This window comes from Xiphophorus couchianus, chromosome 20, assembly GCF_001444195.1.
Source record: "Xiphophorus couchianus chromosome 20, X_couchianus-1.0, whole genome shotgun sequence".
NCBI classification, from domain to species: Eukaryota; Metazoa; Chordata; class Actinopteri; order Cyprinodontiformes; family Poeciliidae; genus Xiphophorus; species Xiphophorus couchianus.
In genome coordinates, this window is record NC_040247.1 from 5357338 (window position 1) to 5375577 (window position 18240).

Sequence of the window (18240 nt, forward strand, 5' to 3'; positions counted from 1 at the left end):
TCTTTGAGGCTTATGAATTGGTTGTACTTTGCACTGACCCTCTTTCCTCCTGGATTTGTGCTTTAGTCTCCTCTTTTTATGGTTGACTTTATGTGGAAGGATTCTGTTTTTTACCATCAATGTGACGATGCATTCCTACAGTCTTGTTTTCTTTCACTATCTTGGCCTTTTTCAATGCTCTTAAGCTGATATGTTTTCCTTTTTGTTGTTTGTCCTGTGATGGACTGTCACAGGGCGTGCCCTGCTTTTTGTCCACTGGAGATGAACTCCAGCCCATCTAAATGGCTGAGCGTACACAAAGAGAAGTGATTCCACATAATTTTTCTTGGCAGGAGTTGTAGTTATAGAGAGAAAATCTGAGCACTGGGTGTCCCAACAGATCCTCTCTGCAGAAGAATATTTTAATGTTATTGATCTATCAAATGGCTGAAATTCTTTTAATTCCATTATTTCTTATTTGTTTCAGAATGCAGGGGAGGGATCTACAGAGCATGTGCAGAAGGGTGCTGCTCCTGACCATCTGTATGGTGTCTCTCTTGGGACAGCTGACCAGCACATCATCACACCGAAGCCACATAGGTAAACTGCATGAACTGCCATTATACTTCTTTTCAGGAAGCAGACACATGGTTTTATTAAGATTTTTAAATTTTTAAATAAAAAAGCAATTTGGTGTAAGATTTCCAGGATATGACTGAAGGCATAACAATGTAATTTATTTTATTAAAAACAGAAAACATTTATTCTTTCTCATGCTACGATAATCCATGATGTTGTTTGAATATGATACGTATACAATAAATAAAACATTGAATCCATGCACATTACATTTTTTATTAATTTTCAAGTAAGCTTGATTACTGCACAGAATATTGTCCCTTTTTGCTGTTTTTCTCTGAGTAACAACATTGGGATATAACAATGTGATATTAGCTGGTATAATAGCCTGGTTGTTTACTTAGATTAACAGTTAAAATACGAGTGAGTTTACCAGTTTACCACATCGTGACTACATATTTTGCAAAATAATCTACATTACTCTATGTTCCATACAGTCTAAGTAACTGTTTCCATCCTGACACTTTATCATCTAATTAGAAAGTTTTTGAAGTGCATGAACGGTAAGATGTCAACTTTGACCAGTTTTGGATCATAACTGTTTTAAACTTTGGTGATACCAAAAACTAATCCGTTCCTAAAACAGAGAGAACATGCAAATGGAGCAAAAGAGCAACAAAGATCCACTGTGTAATAAATACTTACTGCAGTGAGAGACTATTTTAAAAGGCCCTTGCTGCATATTTTATCCACATTTAAGCTCACTGCCTCTGTAAGTAGCAAAGGGAGATAACGGCATCTTATTTTCTGTGCAGAACAGCACAACAGTAATGCCATGTAAAGGTTGCACTTTGCACAAATGGCAGTTCAACCAGTTAACATCTTTCAAGTTCAGCATCAAAAGTTGAAACATAATGTCAGTACATCAGCTGTGCACGCATATCCAAGTTTGTGAGTGTCTTTCAAGTGGGAGACAAGACCTTTCAAAGTGATTCTCCCTAATGGAGAGATGGCTTGATCCCTGGGCGTAACGGTGAATACTGTGACCACACATTGAAATAATGAGCCTTGTTCCACTGAAGGACAAATGGCACAGAGCTGCTCGAAGGCAACAGCTCCACATTAGCTGCAGATGCAAACACGACCAGCAACAGACTGACTCTACAATGTTTGAAATACAGAAAAAAGCATTTGCTTTAATTAAGAAAATATTAAGCAATGCACACTTTACTGTTTGTAATTTTTCTTTACCAAACTAGCTCATAAAGTAATATTATAGGACATATACCAGTGAGTCACCTAGATTTGTCCCATCAGAGGCTCCATAAATGTATTGTTTTAATTATGCTTTATGTCCTTTAATGACAGTTTTGTTGAAAAGGAGTTTTAAATGTAGCAGCCTAGCAGCCTCATAGATTACATTGACAAAAATGTACTGTATGGTCTAGACTTTGAGGTTGTTGTCTTTTTCATCAAATATGTGGATGTAAATAATACGATGTCTTATGAAGTTGAAGGTCTGACACTATATATTATATTCGAAACTATTTTTATGCTGAAACTTTTCTCAGCTTTTTTTAAGGAAAACCAACTTAGTTTTTTATACAGTCAGACATTATAGTTTTTGTATATAATAACAATATAAACAAACTGTACTGTTTGAAAAAAAAGTATGTAAAAGTAAAATTGTTTCATTGGAACTGAGTAAAAAGCTATTAAAAGATTTAATTGAGACATGAAAAACAAGTTCATGGAACAGTTTTTTTTTTTTTTAAAGTTTCTTGAGACAATGGTCTTTATAATTACATAAACTGAAAAAATTTAAATTGACTGAAATTTAATTAACAAAAAGCTCAACCCTGACCTGAAAAATGGGAAGTAGCTTCACTGAAAGATGACAACCTTCCGGCAGTAATAGTGGATACATACCAATCTTTATTCAAAGGGAGAAAGAACAAAAACTTAATAAAGTACAAAAATTGGTAGGTGAGGGACATGTCATCTTCTTTTATTTACACTTTTCTCATTAATAAACAGAATGAAAACCCCTACATTTGCGTTTTTTCAATAAGAGACCCAAAAAAATACAAAATCTGCAAAAGAGATCAATTATTAATAAAATACAGCTGCAGAACTGCATATATTAATAAAATGAGAGCACAGATAACAATGTAGTGCCTGTAAGTTAGTTACATATAACTGTGGTAGTTGAAGTAGTTATCAACCAGTCGTGCGTATTCTATTAATAACTGCTTAAAACTTGACAATAAAAGGGAAAAGAACTAGACCGACGATCACGAGAAAGACCTGAGAGATTTGCCGTTGCATCAGAGATCAACACAAACTCTGACAGTGTACTACTCTATTCTATCTCACAAGACCCAGATTAACTATCAGGCCTGGTTTCCCTACTTACGGCAAAAACAGGAGTTAAATTACAAAAACCAAAATATGTATTTCCTCAGCACTTTCCAGTGAAAGCAATGAGAATTCATGTTAATCTGTATATATAGTGTGACAGGTTGCTGACAGAAATAAAGGGTTACACACTTCTTTTTGTCAGTTATTGTTCATACATTTTTGATCACCATTACATACACAAGTTAATTATATCGAATTGCATGCATGACCAGAATAAGGTATTCTAGTAGTTGTCAGCAAACGCTAAAGAAAGGTAACCAGCATTGCTTTCAAAGCTTTGCATGTAGTTTTGTCCAGCAAGACCTAGATGGGGAAGCCATGTTCACATCAGAATCTCATTGATAACTAACATTAACTTTTTATCACTCTTTCTGCCCCCGCAATAGCAGTCAAACTCCTGGCTGAGGGAAAAAAATCAAGTCATCTCTGCACTGATGAATCCCTTACAAATGAAAGACAGTGACGTTATCTCCGTGATGTTATCTCCATCAGTTGAAGATAAACACAACACCTGCAGGACATAACAGAGACATAACAGAAACAGGACACAAAGCTTCCTGAATTTTGATAAAAGTGTGCTTCCTTTAAAAAGGGCAGTGTTGTTTTCGGCTTTGATGCGTTTATTTTGGGGTTAAAAATAATTAGCATTCCATAAAGCTACTAGTTAATTACAGACAATTTTGATAATATTTGTATGCACTTCTGATTTTCAGGTTGGGTATTTGCAATGGAGTATTAGGCTCAAGCTAGCAAAAAAGAAAAAAAAGAGAATAAAGTCACAATATTATGACAATAGTCATATGAGAATAAAGTCAAAATAATGCGAGAATAAATTTGTAGTGTTATGATAATAAAGTCATATGTCATGACTAATAAATTCATAATTTTATGACTTTATTCTTATATTATTATGACTTTCATATCGTTCCAACTTCTTTCTCGTAATACAATAGCTTTATTCTTATATTTTTTTCTTAGTATGGCCCTCGTACTCTACATTTGAAATTCGTCATGATAACAGCCATAACGGGATGCAAATCAGATATAAAGGCATATATTTAACTTTACAAAAATAATTAAATTGATTTAATAAATAATTGAATTGATGCTATTACTCTTAAAAAAGAAAGTAGTTACATAATTTACAGACTTCATGATGGAAATGATGCTCTTTAAGTTTATTTCTCTCCAATCATGCCATCCAGGTTCAACAGGAATGCTGGTTAAATAAAGACTGTGAATGGGAATGTAAATACTGATACTATATTTGCTGGTTACACATGCAGAACGGCCAAGTGCTCTCATTAAATGTGTTATATACTTTCTACTGTGAGATGTTCAGATATTTGTTCATGGAGATACATCATTGTAGACCACCGAATCCAACTTGTTTTACCACAAACATCCTGGATAAACCATGTAATCCCCCCTCTTACATTCCACCTGTGTTGTTTTCACGTTTGCGGATCGTCACCTATTTCATCTGATTTATATGGAGACAGAAGGGGAGCCAGCACAAGCAGTCGTGCTCTCTATGGGTTCTACCAACACTTCTGTAATCACATAGCTTGTCCCTGAGCTACGGAGGTCAAACCAAGGTGGGCCCAATAAACAAACCTCTTTAACCCCTCTGTTTATTGAGGTGGAGGCTTTGGTAAAGCAATTGAACCTCTTTCTCTAGCCTGAATGTGGAAAGCAGAGCTTGCAGCATGCACACATAACCCCTGTAATAAGACCACTGCATCCCCCAGAGCACCATCTACATTCATTAGCTAGTCATGAAAGAGTGAAAACGGAAGAGGAAAGGTGGGAGAGAGTGCCATAACAGGGTTCAGCTTCTCTGTTATGTTCTGGAGAGAAAGAGCCAGCATGATAACAAGTACCTTTCGGCTGTACAATTTGTTTTGTTCCCATTGATAGGATTTAGACTGATGATGTGGCTGGGTCAAATGGGAGCCTCGTTACTCAGCTATTTAGAGACTTGGAATCTTTTGTCTTAACTGTAATTCACTTTGTCCCATTTAAAGGAGCAGAAATCAAGCTATCGCTGGTTTGCTGGCCAGTGTCTGCAAGGGCAATAGTGCTGGAGAGGTAAACAGGGATGGAAAAACATACATGCTGTAGCTGTGTGATGCAACACTTCAGCGGCTTCCTCTTCTCGAAATGAAAATGCTGTGAGCTGTGCAATTTGCAGGTCCAAACCTCTTTTAGATTTTAAAATGTCATGCATTACACCACTTGGCCTATGTTAACTGTATTGCAATCTGACATAGGAGATGAGGTTTACTCTCCTATTTTATATTCACATGCACACAAGGAGATATACTGGCTTATTAAGATGAAACTGTGCTCTGCCTCTCATTTGAATTTAGCTGAGTATTTCCATATTTGCTTATGTTTGAGACTTTCTAAAAACTGTGTGATGCACTCTAAAGACTCTTTCCTAAGCTATTTTTCATGCTTCAGGGGATTTCTTTCTTTCTTTTTGTATTCAATGCAAATTGTCAGAAACTTTTATTTTTGGTTTTCTTTTTCTGAGTTTCCCAATTTTCATATAATAAACTGGAGGCCAAATTAAGCACAGAATCTAGGAAAAAAGTTTTTTGTTTTGTTTTGTTTTATATGTTCCCAGTTAAAATCTTTTCAAAAACATGTATTTAGATTTGCCACATTTATGACAATTATAAATTAAAATATTCCTTCTGGATGAGAAGGAATTGATTTAGTGTGGTTGTCCAAAGGAACAAAATCTGCTTGTTGGATCTTATGTGAATTGGGCAGAAACATAAGGCTTCCTGAATCTTTGAAAGATTCAATTATTTTGCAAACTCAAGTAACAACTGAGGGAGTCCATCTTTGAATAACTTTATACTTTGATTTATGAAAGTGTTTTATTGTTTCACACAGTGTAAGAAACACAAAAAAAATCAATTGGTTCATAATTAAATTAAGTTTATATTTATACTTTGTTAAGCCCTCTTCCATCCATGCATATTAATTTTCATGGACAATGAGAAAGGCATAAAGCAGTTACTAAAAGAAGAAAAAACCTTAAAGTTTGCATCATTGTGTTCAACTCATGAACACAATCTAAAACATGTTTTTGAAGTAGGAAGATGAATGGACACTGCAAAAAGCATAATTGTTTAGTTTCATATTCAAATATCTTCGTACTCTTGAAAAAAAGGCAGAACATAGTAACTTTTCAGCACAACATAGGAGCTTCTTTTAAGTCAATAATTCTTGAACATGGACAAAAAGTGCTACTTTTACAAGATGTCTTTTTCTTTATAACATGGGAAACATGTCTTGTTTTCTATATTTTTAAACTTTTTTGCAGTGAGTATAAAAATATATCAGTTAATGATCATCTGAGGCAAACTAGTGACATGATGCGTTTGCTGTAGACTTGCAGTGGTTTATCTCCTGTAGACGCTGTATATGGATTTAAATGTTTCTTTTCTAATTACGATGATCAGTGGTGTAGTTACTTTGACTTTCACCTGGGAGCTGGAATCATTGGTCAGCCATGATTCACTAACAAACCTACCACAAATGTGAGGCACTGTCAGATATTTTCTGTATGAAATATTAATGTTAATGGTTACCAATTAGTTGTTTGTTTCTCATTTCTGTAATCAAATATTCTTTTGGGGTGTGTTGTGCACAGTTAGTCAAACTCTTTTTGACAGCTTTGAATGACTTTCTTTCAGCAAATGCTGATGATTATCAAGTTTGTTGGTTTATCTAAACAAAGGGAATAAGATCACAAAACCCTCAATCACTTTAGCACTTTGTTATTTTTAGGAGTAGGTTCAGGTTGTTGTTGTCTATAAGCAATGTTTAAAGCAGCTGATGCTTTGTATGTAAATATTAGATCATTGTTGCATGTTAGAATGAATCTGTCGGCTGCACACTTTGCATCACAGGTCAGTGTGGAACCCTTGCCGAGAAATAGCATGACATTATATTGAGAGGCTGTGAGCAGGTCAGCCCCACCCTGGGGATATTCAGGGATGCGACTGTGGAGCATTTGTCCTGACATTTGGAGAGCGGGTGAACGACACAATGGCGGGGCGCTAGCAACCACCAGGAGATTGAGATAGAGATGTGGGGCTGTTTGAGATGCACTGTGGGGATGACAGGGGTCAGCTCGCCCCATCTCCCTGTGGCAGCTCCCAAGATTAGAAAACCATCAAACGTCCTCTGCTATATGCATCTGAATGGCAGCTGTATAGATGAGCCATGAGTGGCTGCGTGTGGCCTTGGTTGTATTCTCTGAGTGTGTGTGGTTGTGGCCAAAAGAGCACAGCAAGGGGACAGTGCCGGTGCAAAGACAAGACAAATGTTTTTTTTTTGTTGTTGTTGTTGTTCACATCAAGGAGAAAATTTAAGGTAATTGAAGTTCAATTAAGAGAAAAATGTTTTATATTGTTGTAACGCAAGGATTTAAATGAAATGCAGTCTTGTGAAAAACATTAAATATTCAGTTTGGAATAAAGAAATGTTCATATATTGATTTCTAATCTAATCTTTAAAAATTTCTGTAAAGAAGAAAGAGATATAATTGCACTTAAATAAAAAAACCCACATTGTTTCTTTAAAAAAAAAAAAAGAAATGCATTCTAGCTGATAGGTAGTTGTACGCATTTAGCAGAGACAATTTCAGGAAGATGGTTCTCGTAGCAATCAGTCAGAGTTTGCCACGCTTCTCTCTTTAAGATAGAAAATGCCTGAGGGGCTTCTTGCATGAAGAGCCCAAGTCATTCCATAGAATCTTAATACAATCAAGATATGGGCCTTGCATGAAACCAGGACTTTCCATTTCTTAGTCACCAATCAGTCCTTATGTTTTGTGTCATTGTCATGTTACAGATTTCAGTTCTGTTTCAGTGTTTTATTGTAAACATGTCACATTCTGATACGGTAGAATTCATGGTAGATTCTGTGATAGTGAGCTTTTTGGTTCTGGTCTAGTAAAGTATGACAAAAACCTGATGCATACATTTCCATGATTTACAAATATGAGGCTTTTTCATGAAATACTGAACTTAGTTTTTGCCAAACACACAATCTGCTCTGTCCTGGGCTTTGTCAACAATCTCTGGAAAACTTTAGTCTGATCTTGTGTTAAATGTTTCCTCCTTGTGCAAGTCCCATGAAAGTTAAGCCAGTGCATTCTTTTTCTGAATCTGCAAGCATTTGTATGGGCTGTAGTGAGAGCCTGCTGTAGGTTGGTGGAGAGTTCTTTTAGTATTTTGCCACCTGCTTTCAGGGTGAATCTGTTTGGACATTCAAATTTTTGCAATATTTCACAAATGTTTTCAAGGTTATTTTCTTTGGTTTTAATTTGTTGTTTTCATTACGCTGTCAACATTGGTATAATTGATAGTAAATATTCAGTATCTTGTTGTATGTCAGAAAAATCCTCAGGCTTTGTATGGAGGTCCTGATTTTCTCATTAAATGGTTTTATATTGCTGGGAACTTGCTTCAGAGATGAGCAAGGTTAGATAAAAATCACACGTTTCATGCTAACACTACTTTAAATCATTTACATCTCTTACAGAAACCAATAATTTCAGACTCTATCTTTGTCTGGAAAAGAAACTTTCACTAATGTGATGAAAGATTTTTAGCGCATGCATAATGTGTGTGTTATCAAATGCTGCCCAAAAAGGTCAGGAATAATCAGACTGTAGGCATATTCTGCAACATAAATGATTAAAATTCAGTAATCTAATACATAAAAAGGGTAATCTACAATATTTAAAAGTTCAAATTATGTTTCAGCTTTTGACTTATCTGTTGGTGTCATTTGTTGAAAGGTATTATGAGGTTTTCTATTTTCTTGCAAGAAGCAATATTTTAAACTGACTCACCTTTTTCTCCCTTTCCAACAGGTGTGGTTTATAAATCCTAGTTTTTGTTGTGTTATGTCACACATAACTGTGGATTAAGTGCAACATAATCCAGTTGCTGTAGATTAAGTGAGGAATTTGGATCCATTGAATCAGTTTCAAATCCCCTTAGATAAAGACAATATGCATATTTCGAAAAGCTCTCTAACACTTGGACATTATATTTTTGTTAAATAACTCTCCTGTATAAAAAAATAAACTTCTGAAACAGAAACCAAGTAAGCCAAATCTGAGGGGTAAAAAGACACTAAAGTAAAGAAAAACTCTCAAGCATCTGTTCTTGTCATTGTTTTTTTTTCACATCCAATCAGTGTTCTATGGAAATACTGACTTGCATAATAGCTCAAAGAAAAGTGTGTCCCTGTGTTCCATCGGAGCAGAGAGGACCCTCACTGTGCCAGATTCTCATCCGCCAGAAGTCTTCCATCTCCATTCTCTCTCTAATTACAGCTCAAATGTAAACCTATTACCCCTCACTGCATTATGAGCTACCGCTTGCGGTCCTGAAACTCAAAGAAATGAGGACTTTTTTTTGATTTTGCTAGAAATCGAAGGAGAGCCTGCTGATAATGATTTCAGCTGATGAATGCAATTAGTGAAGAAGTGCTAACAGCATGGCAGTAATTGGGTTTTACAAACTAAAAGCCTGCCCTTACCCAGCAATTAAAGCAACCTCCTTTAAACTTACTCAATTGTATTGCTGTTAATGGTTCATGCTTGGCTGAAGCTTAGTGCACAGAAGAGGTACATTCCCTTTGAAATTGGCTACAGCTCTGTTAGTTTTTCAAGAGTTTGGTGAGTCATGTTGAAATTCTAATGTGATGAAAGATTTTTGATGTGATTAAGTTAGTTTGGTGGTGATTTGCTGCTACACAGAGTGTGTTATATGGGTGGCTGTTGGTTGCATAACAATGCAACATCACATTAACTTTGCAATTAGTCTATCACAAGTCATGCTTGTTATGAATATTGCTATTTTTCATCTTTCTAACATATTGTTTGTTATATGCTGGAGGAGTTGTTTTTAAATGAGGGTGCAAGACTTTTATGACTCGATGTGAAAATTTGTTGATATATATAAAAACAAGACCTGTTGGGTTCCATCCGTGTTCTGTACAGAGGGGAGGGGTGCTGGTACCTATCTCCAGCAAAGGTTTTGGATTCACCCTGGACAGGTCGTCTGTCTGTCACAGGGCAACACAGACAGACAGGACAAACAACCATGCAGACATACACACCTAAGGCAAATTTAGAGAGACCAATTAACCTGACAGTCATGTTTTTGGACTGCGGGGGTACCCAGAGAGACCCTACACATGCACAGGGAGAACATGCAAACTCCATGCAGAAAGACCCCAGGGCAGGAATCGAACCCGGCACCTTCTTGCTGCAAGGCATCAGTGCTACCAACTGCACCACTGTGCAGCCCATTGGGTTCCATTAAAAGTATAAAAGGAACATAAATTGGTAAGACAAACAATTTGTAAATTTATGAAAAAGTAGGAAAACTGCACTTCTTCAGTAAAACAAATTTTCTGAGTGGCATCATAACAATCCAATATTGCACATGAACATCTCAGATGTCTGGACAACATGTTCGGTTATAGCTGGTGAAAACCAGCATTTATGAGTTGTTTTTGTTGTGTTGAGCTACATGGATACTTGTTGTTAACGTCAATAAAATTATATATAAATATAAAAACTTAAGTATTTTAATAGTTTTTTGTTAGAAAAATTATTTGAAAAGAAAAACACCACATTTATTTAATTTTCAGACCTCTGATTTAGTGACTAAACAAAACACCAATAGAGAATATTTGAACTATAGAAGTGTCATACAATCATGATGACTGACCAAAAACTCTGATCAAACTGCAGATAGCTTTCTAAACATATCTAGTATTTACAGCTTGCATCCCTGGAATCAGACATCAAAGGGAGGGACCCACTGCTGAGATTTTAGTCCTTTCAAGACAAAGAATCAATGTAAAAATATGAAACATGCCTGGAATCTAGATCTTTCCTTCATGTTCTTATTTATCTTTTGAAAGGTGAAATGCTGGCTGATTTATTACGAATTTCTTTTAAGGACTAAAAAAGCTTCAAGGTGAACAAGAGAATTTATATTGTGATAACTGAAATTAGTGTGAAACAAGGGCGGATATTGCAAAACCTCGGAGAAACAATGAACAGAAACATGAAAGTGCATGAATAATATGTTTTTCTCACACTAGACAGAAAAAAGAAAAACAACACAATGAATATCCATTAGAAAAATAAACAGTCCCACATCACTATTGCTGTCTCATGTGTTTATATTTTGGAATTGCTACAAATGCTTAAATTTAACAAAATCCCAGTAAGCTTGCAATTACAACTTACACTTACATTTTTCCTGGATTTTTTATGGAGGGATGGAAAACAACATGAAGTTCTGGAACATATTTGAGTTGTGTTGAGTTTTTTTTTTAGACATTAATGGCATTTATCAAACAGTAAATGTAGGAAATGGCCTGAGATCAGGAATTGAACCCAGGATAGCAACATTGCCAGCTCTGCCAACTGAGCCACCAAGCAATCTTGTTGCATGTTTTTAATGGTCTTAAAGACTTCAACCAAAAATGTCACTTTTCTATCAGGTCCCTTTGTTGTAGCTCTCTCTTCATTAAAACTAGATAAAGCTTTCCAACTGTGCCTCACATTTGTCTCTTAATTGCCTTTTACTTTTTGAAGTCTGAGAATAAGTCAAGAAAGTTTAACTTCCTTTCTAGTGCAAATTCCCTCTACTTATGAATACGGATTTGCAGTCTTAAATTGTAAACTAACCGTTTTCCATAAAAACTGTCCCCTGAAACCTCCTTTTTATGCAGTTTGTTAATAGCAAATTCTAAGATATATTTATGATTGCTCATCTGTAGTCAGGCAAGGTTGCAGAAGAACACGAAGAGGAACTCTTCATCCATTCAGTTTTATTCCTCTTGGGTATTCCTCTTTTCTTTTGAAGTAATGCTATGCTACAGTTTGGTGGTTATACACTGGAGGGTGGATACTGAATGAATAAAGTGAAATATAAGCTCCTGTAATGCAGTCTATCAATTGCTTGGCCCCGTCTTCCGACTGCACTCAATGATTTTTCGCCTTCTGGCTCACATCTCCTCAGGAATGAAGTGCAGTGCTGATTGTCCACGTCGGACCATAAAAACAGCATCCAAGGCTGAGCATCAAGTTTATGTGAACAGACTGGAGCATAAAATGTAATGGGTGGGACCATTTAAGTTCTCCTGAAATGGCTTTTTTTTAAAAGGTTTGTCGACATATTTTTCAGCAAGATGGTCTATTAAAAGGAGGAACGTTTATATTGAGCTGTCAGTGGGTGTACAGGTCAGATGCTCCTTTAATAGTGTCCTCAGGCAGCCCAGTATTCGACTGGGAAACTGTGCCATTGGTTGGCCCTCCACTAACAAGATAATACTGTGTTTTCCAGCACAGCTTTGATTTAGAGCATGTGGTTAAATATACGTCTCAGTTAATGTAATTACATGACAGACTGATTTAAAAGAGAATAATCTTTGACTTTCAGCTATGAATAATTCAGACCAGGCCATTTTTCCTATTTTCCTCTCACATCTAATGAAGACAGATCTGCCTGTAGCTCAGATTTTGTCACTCCGCCAGAAATGCACAGTTCAACTGGCGACCCTCGTCGTCTTTTACTTGAGCCCGCCTCATGTGTTTCATGACTCTGGGACTGTCACTCCACTCTGAAAGACATCAGCAGATCCAGCACAAGATGAAAAACAAGGGAATCTAGTTGGAGAGCGGAGATGGCAGCCGTTTAGAGCACATTTGACATTTGCTTGACAGATAACCAGCATGTGTGCATGTCAGATGAGAGACCAGAGAGAAGAGAGATCTCAGGCGTCTCTTCTTTGTCTGTCTCTGTGGAGTGAAGTGCAGATGAAGTGAAGGTGTGGCTTCATATTACATTCCAGTTTAGATACAAGGTCACACAAGATTTTCTGTGAAAATTGGACCATTGATGCTGGTGGTTTCATAGAATTTAAATTATCACATGGAATATAAATACACTGAGCTTTTGCTTTCACAGTCTGTGTATCTAAACCTTTGGCTTCATTTAATTTCTGCAAGTTGTCTTGATGGAATGGCATCAAAGTTTTTAAAGATTTTTCTTTTTTTCCCCTAAAACTGAGAGTCCAGATAAGACATTTCATAACCTTTCAGTTTTATATGTTTCTGCGTGCAAATAAGTTAATTTTCACTTGTATTACACATTTCAAACCAACAAAAAAGATTGCAAACATCAATCTTCTGTATAGAACTCAGCGATCTAAAAAAAATCCCTAGATTTTAGACTTAGATGTTTGAACTGAATTTTCCTTGTGTCTAAGTATTTTATGACCAAAACTGTAATTAAATGATAAGGGATTGAATGCAACTGCCTATTATACTGTAGTTTTTAGACAGTCAAATGTTTCTAATATGGAACTTGTCTGGAAATGCTTTACATGTGATAAAAATACTGACTTGAAAATGTGAGGTTGAGTATTTCATAATGAAAGCTTACCACAATAAACATATGGCAGGATACTTCACACACTGAATTGCCATGAAATTATATGAGCTGAGAATTACTTTGCAAATGATAGTTTCTCTAAACATCCTTATTTTATTTTCTGTGACTTTCAGAAGAATGAATATGATCAAGCAACATTTTATTTACAGTATGTGCGTACTGGTTTGAATCAGTATGCACATATTTTTTCTGCCTCTTTTCCTGCCGCTGCAGTCCCTAGATTTGATAACTTATGTAGACTTTCAGTTTGAAGGCCATACGATTCCTTGAGGGAATCCAATTGATCAGTCAGTGGTGGGCTTGTACATTGTGGCAGCCAGATGAATGATACTGACACAGACCACATCTAAACCACTAAACCATAGACTCTGGATGTTTTTGTGACTCCTTCTGTAAAGCTGAAAAAGAAATAAATTAAATCACAACAAAAAATGAAAGCAAAGACTACTACGTTACCAGTTCTTACCAGCACCAGTACCCTCTATTTTGACAATACCAACAGCAATTTAAGGAATCTAAGTGCTGCTTTTTGCATTTTTTTACTTATGCTTTTATTTTTGCTAGCCCTCTAATTACTAACATTTTTGTATACAGTATCTACAGAAAAACATTTCTCTAAAAGACCATTTACAGTGCCCACCTGAGTGGAAGCTGTTAATTTGTTTTATTTGATTTGATTTTTAAATTGTATTCCCCAGAATATTTTATATAATGGTCTTTTGAACTTCATAACTATAGTTGTGCATAAAACTTATAAATTCATAAAATAGATAATAGGCTGCAGCTACTTCAGCTCAGAGAAATGAATAGTTCTGTCATAATTCTGATATCTTTTATGGTATGTTGTGACTTTGTCCTTGTAAAAATATTTCTGTCTCTTAAAAAGAGAGATTGTTGTGGGGTGCTGTGGTGGCGCAGGGCCAACACACGACCCACGTATTGAGACCTTAGTCCTCGTGACGGTGGTCACAGGTTCAATTCCCGGCCTGGTGACATTTGCTGCATGTCTTCCCCCTTTCTCATTACCCTGTTTCCTGTCGAACTACTTTCAAATAAAGGCCAACAAGACCTTTACTGAAAAGAAGAGAGAGTATTGTATGAACCTTTAAAAATAATTATTTATAATGCAAGAACAACACTGGATGATAGTTCACTGTAAGCATCACTCTTGATTCACATTCTCTTAGATGTCAGTGGATTTCTTAGAACTTGCTGGGTCTGACTGTCAGCTCAGAGGGTTTACAGCTGGGAAGTAATGAGTCTGCCTTTTCAGAATATGATAATTTAATTAAGCGCTAGTTTTTACGAGAGAAAAAGATGGCTTTGTGTTTCTCACCAGGCAAGGGCAGTTAATGTTTCATAAGCCAGTACCTCGCCATGTTTCAATGGTTTCCCCCTCCACATTAGCAGGTTTTCTTTAATGGGGCCATTTGAAATGTTTTACTCTGGTCTACTTTTAATGCTCACTCAAAGGTTCCCTTAAATTACTGTTTTTGGCTGTGTGAAGCTTGCCGCTGCAGTCCTGTAGAGACTCCTTTTACCTCGAGTATATGCTGCGGTAAATTATGTTCAGCATGTAAAGAGTTACCTGAAGCAAACAGGATGATTTGAATCATTACTAATTCATACCGTGTCTCTATTGGGCAGCCTTTAACCTCTGTTTTTATGACTGCTGCTGTTTTTGTGGTTGGGCCCTGTGGCCAGGACGTGACTTTGTTTTCAGTGTTTTGATCTCCTCTGCCTTTGTCGACAGATAAGGGTGGACTGGCAGTACGCAGACTGGGGGAGGGGTGCACTGAATCGGAAAAGACACACTTTCTATTTTGCTCTGTTCTGAAAGCTCGCTGAAACTGCACTTGTTACATTATGTCTTGGTGGATAAAACATTTTGTTTTCTGTCAGGTGTATACAGGTGCTCATGTCAAGGTAACTGTCAAGAAATAACATTTGATTTGACATTAATTCAGTTACCACATTGTTGTGCCTGTGATTCAGCTTCCTACATGCTGAAACTACTGATGTGCTCTTTTTGTTGTCTTACAACTGAAAAGTAACCTACAGATTGTACATGGAAGGAGTAAATGGCAAAGCAGAACAGGTTGTGTCATATATCACAATTCAAACACAAAATAATTCAAAACACTTTGCCTTAAAATAAAAATAAAAACAGAAGTATAGAAAATTCTACTAAAAACAAGTAATAGCTAAGCTGCTTTAAAATTAAACAGGTGAATACAGTAAAGTTTGACTTCTAGCCACAATAAACAGGTATGTAATCAGTGGAGATATATAGAAGTCAAAGGTTTCTGTTCAACTTGGGTATTCAGAAAGTTGCTTCCAGAATGGAGGAGTATTAGAACCTAAACGCTGCTCCTCTTGTTTTATTTTGGGCATGGGACCAATAACTTTTACACATATTCAGGCCCAACGTAGGTCTTTTATAGACCACTGTCAGGATTTGAACATTTATAATACTGATATTTTCTCAGTATTGTTCAACAGAACTGATGAACTGCAGCTACATGGTTGATTTTTTTTTTACAGAGAGATTACTGGAAATAATAATGTCAGTTGTATTTTGGTGTGCTGGTGTGATAGGAAACTCTGTATGTCAAAAATGTTGAGATGGAAGTTGGCAGATTTAATCCATAACAATGCTTCACTGAGTCTAGATGACTGCTGATCCCCAATACTACATGTTTGATAAAAAAAAAAAGTATTTTCTGTTTTAAGTTGGAAAGAATTCTGACTCATCTTATTTAAAGATGAGTATATATGTAGTATATATGACTAGATGTAGTATATATGACTAGATGAGTCAATCTATAATTGTCCCTGGACAAACCAGCTCACTCCATAATCTGAGCTGGATGAATCATATGGATATTGAATTAATTGGACCAGAGAATGATGTGATGAAGAACCCCTTCCACCCCCAAATTTGATCTTTGATGAGTAACAATTTTAATTGCCAAATCACACAAAGTAAATGGACTGAACTTATATAGCGATTTTCCAATCATTTTGACCACTCAAAGGGCTTTACACTAGTCACATTCACCCCCACAAACACACATTTATACACCCCTACACAGATTGGTAGGCAATTTGGGGTTAAGTGCAGGAGATGTGGCAGGAGGAAGCTGGAATCGAACCTACAACCTTCCGATCGCAAAACGACTACTCTACCATAGAGCCACAGTCGCCCCGTTACACCCATGTCTTTCAAAGGTCATGAATTGGTGGTTGTTGGTGAAGATTAAGGTGGTGGACCCAGGTTGTAGAGCAAATGATGGTTTTAATGAAGATTATAAACATTCACAAAATCCAGGCAGCACAGGTGAGCAAAGTAGCAAGAAACTCAAACACTGGTAGCACTGGAACTGAACAAGACTACAAAGACATGAGGTACGACAAAACCACAACAAGGATCCAGAGGGGTGGAGGGAACACAGGAGAGTTAAATACACGAGGGATGATCAGGAGAAACGAGGGACAGCTGGGAACAATCAACACAAAGACTCAACTAAGAGAAAGAACATACAGGAAAACCAAACCTCACACCAAACTCAACTGTAATGCTCATATAACTGATATAAAACATTGTGTCTGGGAGTTGTCACAATGCCACCCATAGTACAAAAAATATTTAAGTATATTCTTTGACAAAGTGACAATAGTACCATTTTAGCCAGGTGAGAAAAATGTTCTAGAACAAGTTCTGTTTTAGTTTTGCTCTTGTTCTTAAAACCCGTTCAGAATTAAAATGTAACAGCTTTGATGCACTTTATTCTGTGTTAAGCATTTCTTAACTTACTTTGAAGCATGTTTTTATTGACATTTAACACCAGACACCTGAATTTCCCCGCCGTTGGACAATAAGGGATTTCCATTTCAAAAGAAGTTCTTTGTTCCATATTATAATCATTGGTTGTAATTTTTGTGTTGTGTTTTAGCCATTTTCTAAAAGCTTTCTTGGACACAAGTTAACATCCATTTCTATGCAAAGAAAATTGCACCATTCAAAGAAATGATGGTTACTCAATACCAGAACAGTCTGTTTGAGGGAAGTTTTTTTTTTTTTTTTTTTCAAACATAATAGTCCTTCAGGGGCAGAATGACAAATTAACTTTATCAAATCAAGTTGAGCTTTAGCCTTGGCACACAATGTCTTTCTGATTTTGCCTCATTGCTGGAAAGAAAGTCTCACTGTCAGCATTAAGATGAAGACCATGTTTGTGCTTTTAATGTATCCCAGGTTGTGCTTCTACTACTGTATTCTGTGCTTGGCTGGCCAGGTGATGTTGATGTGTCCAGTCATGCAGCTGACAGCTGGAACACTGTGTTGTTCTCTAGTCCTCCCTATCTGCCTGTTAGATCAATTGTTTGATTGCTGTGGAAGCTGAGAGCAACCTGTGGGTTTCTTCTAATTCAAATGATCAATTCTGTGATCTGGACAACAGGGGAACACTTGACCTTGTGGCTACCAGTATGTTACAATGCAGAAGTGAATTTGCAGTTATTTTTGTTTGATCTATTTTTTCTGACTTCTTTTGAGCTTCACTTTTAATCTACATTCAGAATTATTTAGAATGTGTTTGTATGGTTTGGATGAAAGCTTGGTTATGTCTTGAATAATATAATTTATACTTTTAGACTTTGTGTTTAAATGCACGGTTTCTGCCACCATAGATGGGTAGCAGAAATTATACAATTGTCCTTTGGAAAAGGAGAGTATTAGTAGATG

The 18240-nt window shown here is 36.4% G+C and overlaps 1 protein-coding gene across 2 annotated transcripts in view; it reads left to right on the forward strand.

Annotated features, from left to right (window-relative positions):
* The window catches only part of tafa3a (TAFA chemokine like family member 3a), a 94157-nt gene that overhangs the window by 59551 nt on the left and 16366 nt on the right, over positions 1–18240 (forward strand). For both annotated transcript variants that reach the window (XM_028001724.1, XM_028001723.1), the window contains one exon: positions 467–579. In XM_028001724.1, coding sequence (XP_027857525.1) covers positions 468–579 — 112 coding nt within the window. In that variant the 5' untranslated portion in view covers position 467. The remainder of the gene's footprint in view (positions 1–466; positions 580–18240) is intronic.